General features: G+C 36.2%; 1 protein-coding gene across 1 annotated transcript in view; it reads left to right on the top strand.

The window, feature by feature from the left end:
* Positions 1-270: 270 nt before the first annotated feature.
* Positions 271-7,520, top strand: part of C4H14orf39 (chromosome 4 C14orf39 homolog) — a 31,482-nt gene continuing 24,232 nt past the window's right edge. Inside the window, exons 1-3 of the mRNA XM_013129153.3 lie at positions 271-319; positions 661-717; positions 4,734-4,860. Coding sequence (XP_012984607.2) covers positions 271-319; positions 661-717; positions 4,734-4,860 — 233 coding nt within the window. The remainder of the gene's footprint in view (positions 320-660; positions 718-4,733; positions 4,861-7,520) is intronic.

Raw genomic sequence — 7,520 nt, 5'->3', positions numbered from 1 at the left:
GTTTTACCTAAACGATTTTTTTTTTAATGATATACCTCCTTTTTTCTGTAACTGTGCTTTAAACTGTCAGTGAGTGCATTGCCATTGTTAGTGAGAAATTCGGTTTCACTGAAGTGGTTTAGATAGTAATTCAAATGCAGTTAAAACGTTTTTCCTCCCTTTTATCTTAAAATGCATGGTATTGTCTTTCAATTTTGATTTTTTTGTTGTTTCAGTAAAGCTTCTGACTGTTTAAATACTCAAATTGCATTTTTTTTTGTAGCTTGCGCAATGAGTGACAGGCTTTTGAGCAACTTAGACAAACTTCTGCTTGAGTTTGGTAGGTAATTTTGTCATATATTTTTAAATTAATAATTATGAATGTAGCACAAATTATGATGTTTTCTACTTTAAACAGTAATACTAAGTTCAAATACTTTTACATATTAAGGTCTTGATATTTGCCTATGTAATATTCTCTTAATTGTGAGGTCATGGAGAGGGATACTAACTGCTATTTAATATTAAAATTGCTATTCAGATATTTTGTTCAAATCTTTGCTAATCAGTGTTTGTACAATTAATTCTGTACAACACACATTTCGCAGCTCAACTCATATATATGTGTATGTGTATATATGCATATATATACCAAAAAAAAAGCATTTATTTTCTTCTTAGTTTTCCAGCTACAACAAACTTCTTATGCTAAGGAACATGTGAATCAACAGATAAATTGTGAGTAGTGATAAATTATCATTTTATTAGACACTGAACACACTGCTTTTGTTTCATTAGTCCTGGTATACATATACTGTGTTTCAGGGGCGGAAGCAAGCCTAGTAATGAAAGCTGTCCCGTGTCCTGCTCTCACCCTATTTGCTATCTATGCTTGCTCATTCTCCCTATCAGACTTTGCTTTTGCTTGTGACTTTAAGCTGATGCTGTTCAGCTGTCTCATGGACAGCCAGTTTCGTGCTGCGCCATTTCCTGCTCTTACTCTGTAGCTCCTCACAGTCACTGGCAGTTCTTTGATTCAGCTGTGCTTGCTCAATACATCTGCCACTTGCCTTCCTTTCTTTCTTCATGGTTTTTGTTCTTTCCAGATTTGGACCTCTGCCTCACTGCTTCTTCTCTCTGTTCTCTTAAAATAATGGAACTTTTCTCAGTTGCTACTACCTACTCAAGCCTGGTTCTTCTTTTTTTTTGCCATCAAGCAGCTAGTAATTTTATTTGAAATTCAAAATAATAAACTCAATGAGAAAGTCTTGGTCCACATCAGATTTTTTTTTCCCCTGGGACTTACAGACAGCTTAATATAATTGACTTATTTCTGGACTGATTTTTTTTTTTTTTTTACTATGCAACTGTGTGGAATCACAAGCATTATTGGAGTAGAGAAGCTATTCTTTATGCATTCTGAAGATATCTGCGTTCATCACTGGTACTTCACTGGCACTGGCAGTGTGTGCTTGCAGCCCAGAAAGCCAACTGTATTCTGGGCTGCATCAAAAGGAGTGTGACCAGCTGGTCGAAGGAGGTGATTCTGCCCCTCTATTCTGCTCTCGTGAGACCTCACTTGGAGTCTTGTGTGCAGTTCTGGTGTCCTCAACATAAAAAGGACATGGAACTGTTGGAACAAGTCCAAAGGAGGGCCATGAGGATGATCAGGGGACTGGAGCACCTCCCATATGAAGACAGGCTGAGAAAGTTGGGGCTGTTCAGTCTGGAGAAGAGAAGGCTGCATGGAGACCTCATAGCAGCCTTCCAGTACCTGAAGGGGACCTACAGGGATGCTGGTGAGGGACTATTCATTAGGGACTGTAGTGACAGGACAAGGGGTAACGGGTTGAAACTTAAAAAGGGGAAGTTTTGATTGGATATAAGGAGGAAATTCTTTACTGTTAGGGTGGTGAGGTACTGGAATGGGTTGCCCAGGGAGGTAGTGAATGCTCCATCCCTGACAGTGTTCAAGGCCAGGTTGGATGAATCCTTGGGTGATATAGTTTAGTGTGAGGTGTCCCTGCCCATAGCAGGGGGGTTGGAACTAGATGATCTTGAGGTCCTTTCCAACCCTAACTATTCTATGATTCACAGGTAGATACTGAAGTTCATAACCTTCAGGTAAAAGAACAGAGAGAATTATGGTCTAATTGGTGTTCCTCTTGATGGCAACATCTCTAATAATCTTGACTGGTATGTGCAAGCAAATACTTACTGTGTAAGAAGATTATCAATATTAAATTGAAGCATCTTAAACATTAAAACATCTGTAATTCCAAATCTGGAACACCTAGAATTTTTTTTTAACTTTCCAGTCACATAATTGAATCTTAATTTTTTCTTAACATTTATGCAATCTTATGGTTGATGAGTGTGCTTCTAGGAAAAATCCAAAGGCTGTGTAATAACACGGCACAGACACATATTTGAATGTTCAAGATATCTAAATATGTATGAGCTCACAACCAGGACTCAGACTTCTAAAAGTTTGGGTTAAATCTTTCAAAAATCTACCCAGAAATAGTTCCACTAATTTAATTTTGTCTCTGTGTGTGTATTACTTGGCAGAGGAACAGCTGTAGCATTCAGCCTCAGGCTTTTAGTATGAGATTTGGCAGGCTTTTTGGCTAGAGTCCCTTTATGACCAGTGGAGGGAAATGGGCACTTTCAGGGTGTGATTTGTCTTATCCAGAAGAGAGTGTTTAAAGTAGGTTAGAGAAAGTAAGCTTTAAAAAATGTCCACTTGGCTCTGCTGGGTGTAGTGTTAGCTGTGGGAGTCTAGTTTTGAAGCAGGTGCCTGCATTGTAAAGTTGGGTGAGATGGATCTCATCCACAAGGTCCTTGCAAAAGCAAAGGGCAAGTAGAGCAACTCATACTGGTCACAAAAGTGGTCATCAATAGAAAATGCTAAATGAAGTGTTAAGTACATGGCTTTACTTATGTAATAGATATTTTGTTAATACAGTTATATCTTGGTAAATCTCAAGATGTCATCTGCAGGCTACTTCCAAATATGCCTGTTTTTTTAACAGAAACGGAGTTTACGTCAGTTGTCCAAAAGTTGCTCTTTGTGCTAAATAACAGCAGGTTACTGACTTCAGATATTGAAAATAGTAAGATATTGAAGATCTTCAGGATATCTCAAAATATAAATATTTTGCTTTTCATTGACTGATGTTTCTGAGAACTGGGTTTGGTTGTTTTTTTTTTTTAATATAAATGCAGCTGGCACTGAAAGTAAATATATAGCAAGTAGTGCAAAACCAGACCCAAACTTCAGGATGACCTGAAGTTCTAGAGCAGTAGGTCAGACAACTTGCATAACATCTCGCATAACTAAGATGCCCTTCCTAGTTAAGTAGATGAAAAGGGCAGAATGTCTGTGACTGACCTCAGTTTAGGGCCACCAGCTTTGGCATACAGTACTTCAGGGCAGCAATGATGGCAAAGGATGTTTTGGTACTAATGAATCTGAAACCTTGTATAAAAAAAAAAACAAATACTGCAGAGAAAAAAAATAAAACTGCACCCAGTTGTACTCATTGCATTACAATGTGAGCATGTATGATAGGTCTCAGCTTTTAATTCTGAAAGGGAACACTGATCGTGTTGCACAACATGGAGTCTCTACTGACCACTCATTCAAAAAATATTAACTGCCTTCTGTGTTAAGAATCTCCACAAATACCCTAGTGCTTGAAGATTTGTTGTTATAATGCATTTTTTCATTAATTAACCTGTCTCCTGTACTAATTTCTTATACATTATACATTCCCACCTTGAATAAATTCTTCTTTTATTTCAGTTTCTCTGTGTATAATAATATAATAATTTTCTTATACTCCTTTCGTGATGTTTTTATTTTCCCATTTTTGTGGTCAGCTTTTCCATTCAAAACATTTGTGCTTCTGGACTTCAAGAAAACCAGTGTTTGAAAGAGACCTTTATCTCAAAGCAACTGTTTACACCAGTCAGTCTCCCACTTGCAAGCATTGCTGAGAGCAAAGTGTCAGGCTGAGCAAGTTGGGGCTGTTCAGCCTGGAGAAGAGAAGGCTGCGTGGATACCTCATAACAGCCTTCCAGTATCTGAAGGGGGCCTACAGGGATGCTGGGGAGGGACTATTCATTAGGGACTGTAGTGATAGGACAAGGGGTAACGGGTTCAAACTTAAACAGGGGAAGTTTCGATTGGGTATAAGGAGGAAGTTCTTTACTGTTAGGGTGGTGAGGTACTGGAATGGGTTGCCCAGGGAGGTAGTGAATGCTCCATCCCTGGCAGTGTTCAAGACCAGGCTGGACAGAGCCTTGGGTGATATAGTTTAGTGTGAGGTGTCCCTGCCCATGGCAGGGGGGTTGGAACTAGATGATCTTGAGGTCCTTTCCAATCCTAACTATTCTATGATTCTATGAAAGTGGCTTACATTCTGGTTTCCCTGTGTGCTACTTCTAGTATCTGCAAACACTGTGAATTCCAAAAAATTACAGACTGGGATGGGGAAACAGCACAAATACTTCTTCCAAAGTCATTCTCATAATGTTAAATGATACTTAAGTTACTCACCACACAGCTGAAAACTCCATAAACTTTTGACTCACTTTGTTGTTGCTTTTCTTAATTGCAGACTGTCCACTCATCTGGTGATATTGAGATCAAGTATTTTTGAAGAAATTTTTATTCATTCTGAACGTAGACTTTTTATTTCACGGATGTATTGAAAATACGTATGCTTAAAATGTTTTTTTAATTTCAGTGTATACTGCAAAAATCACAGAAAAAAAGAATGAAATTGCTAGGCTGCAGGAAGATATAAACAACAGCAATTATGCAATTGCTGATTTGCACCAGCAAAATGAGATTAGTAAGGAGAGCTGTAAAGTGTAAGTATAACAGCTTAAAGTTTGGGTTATGGATTGTATTGAGAAAGTCAGTGAGGAAATAGTGTAAAAATATGTATGTGTGTGTTCTGACAGGAATGATGCTAAGGTAAACTTTAGTATTCTCTTTTATTTTTTTCAAGCTGCATATCACTAGGTACAAAAATTGCAGTATTGCCCATCCCCTGAAAAAGTAAATTATAGAAAACCAGACTACAGTTAAGTTTGGTTTAGTTTTCTATAATCACACTCAATAGTTTTCAGAGATCACACAGGTACTGTCTTTGCAGTGTGCTAAAGTATTTAAGTAGTAAGGTAGAAAACTAATTTTTCTACATTTTGATGCACCTGACTTCTGTCAAATCTGAACATTATTAAGAATACTGGGGGTAGCTGTTTGAATCAATTGCCATAACATACTGATTTATAGCTTTATCATAAAAAGTTAGGAAAAAAGATTACCTTGACAAGAAAATTCCATTTTTCCTTTATGTTAGTATTTTTCTCCAGTATAAAATGAACACTTTTGTAAGTTTCTGAAACTATTCATACTCTTTCCTTAGATACCTTTTGAAGTTGCAGATCTGTTGGTGAATCATAAAGTGTTGAGTGATGCAAATAAAGAAATAAAAAATAAGGGTAGAACTAACGATTTGATCTAAATTTTAATAATTGAATTCAGTGGGGTTCAGGTCCTACAAAGCTCAGGTCCTACAAAGAATAATTAATGGATTAGTGTAAAGAGACTGAAAATGAGAACTCACTAATGAATACATGTATTCACAGAAGGACAGTGATTGCAGAAGAGTAGAGATTTTGTGAGAAATTATTGAATATGTCATCTAATGACATACTGAAAACTGTGATAAACAAGCCCTGACCATAAAATCAGACAGTTAGACCACTTACATAGTAGAATCATCTTAAGCTTCTAAAATTTATTCTAGTTGATATTCCTTATGTATTGGATATGGTTCTACTGTTGATTTTGTAAATTCAAATGTTGTTTTGGAGTCATGATTACCTTCATAGTTGACTAATTGCCAGTAATGATCAATAGAGCTCTCAAAGAACCAACTTTTTGTTGGGATTATTAGACATCATAAGTATATTGACGCATGTTTGCTGACTTTGAGCAAAAGACGAGATTTTTATATTCAACTGGTCTGCAGGATATATGATACTTGAGACAAGAGTATTGGGATACTGGTGTGTTTTCTAACAAAATCGATGTAGATCTGTGTAGCAAAGAACTGAAGGCACAAAATGACCAAACTGAAATAGATATTTTTGGGCAGGTAATGACATTTTTCTAATTGGTTTCTTGTATGATTCAAACTAGAACTCTTGATCCGAGAACAATAAGAAGTGGTGAAATACTGCTGATGGAATTCCAATTTTACTGTTTATCTTCTACTTTTTAAATTTGAGTTCAACGATGGTGAGAAAAGAAAAAGGGAAAAAAAGCCAAATGAGCTCAGAATGTTGCTAATTTGTAAAAGAAATTGTTGTCTTGTTCCACTAGCTAAGCTGCAGGATATTTTTGTTGCTTTCAAATTAATGTGGATAAAGATTTTTTTATACCCTAGCTAGGAAGGGCAAATAAATATGATAGGTACAAAGAACCTCTATGAAACAGTGATTAATTTGGATAGTAGATGAGCTACTTCAATCCTATACACATTGTGCTTATGAAACAGTGTTCTTGTTTTATGTGTTTTTAGCATATCTTCAGGATTGATGTGAACACAAAATGTAATGCACAACATGGTTTGTACTTTGATTAATAAAAGTTCTATGACTTTTTAATTTCTTTTTTTTTTCCTTTGAAGAAAGGCATGGAGTTTTCTGAGTAAAATATCACTAGAATGTTTGTGTGCCAGTACATTTTTATATAAGTATGTTGGTTTCTACTTTTAAAAACATATGTGCCTTTTAAAATTCATCTTTCTCCTGATTTTGCAGTAGATACGATGAAATAGCATTTTGTAATAGCATTTTTAATTAACAGTGGTGTCAAGCAATTTGTGCCAATAGTGCTAAATTTCCTGAATGGATGCTGCAATGTCTTACTCAGCTTTTTTTTTTTTTACAAACTTTACTGTTGTTACAAGCGTTGATTAGATGTTGTGTTATCCCACCACTTGAACTTTGAAGTTACTTGACTTCAGTTCAACAAATCAATTGCAAGGTCTTTGTTATTTTTTCATTTATGGAAATTGCATTAAGTTAGCCTCTATTTTATTCCACCTTTCAAGTGATTGTTCAAATGCTCTCACTCGTCCAGTAATGAATTATGTGGTTTGTTCATTTCAGCCTTGTTCTCTACTGCCATTTCTCTCCTTCTCCTTGTCAAGGTAACTCTTTAAATGTAACTGTAACTGCTGTCCCATATTCACTTAGTCTCTTCAGTCCTGATGGATTTTTCCTTCTTCTGCTTCTTCAGTGTTTAGCTTTGATAGTATCTATGTATGTGTTAGTAAAGTTGGGTTTCATCTGTAGTTTTCCTAGGACAGATAGTGCCAGTCAGACAAACTTCATTGTAGGTGTGTATGTGTTGCCTTACAGTAGCTTGTACTCTGTACAAAAGCTGAATTTATGGATCACTTTAAGCCCTAACTAGAGAGAGGATGTGCTATTTTTTTCTACAGAAGGCTCTCTTG

The sequence above is a fragment of the Melopsittacus undulatus genome, chromosome 4 (assembly GCF_012275295.1).
Source record: "Melopsittacus undulatus isolate bMelUnd1 chromosome 4, bMelUnd1.mat.Z, whole genome shotgun sequence".
In the NCBI taxonomy this organism is placed as follows: Eukaryota; Metazoa; Chordata; class Aves; order Psittaciformes; family Psittaculidae; genus Melopsittacus; species Melopsittacus undulatus.
Note: the sequence above shows the minus strand (reverse complement) of the source record. Positions and strands in the feature narration are given on the sequence as shown.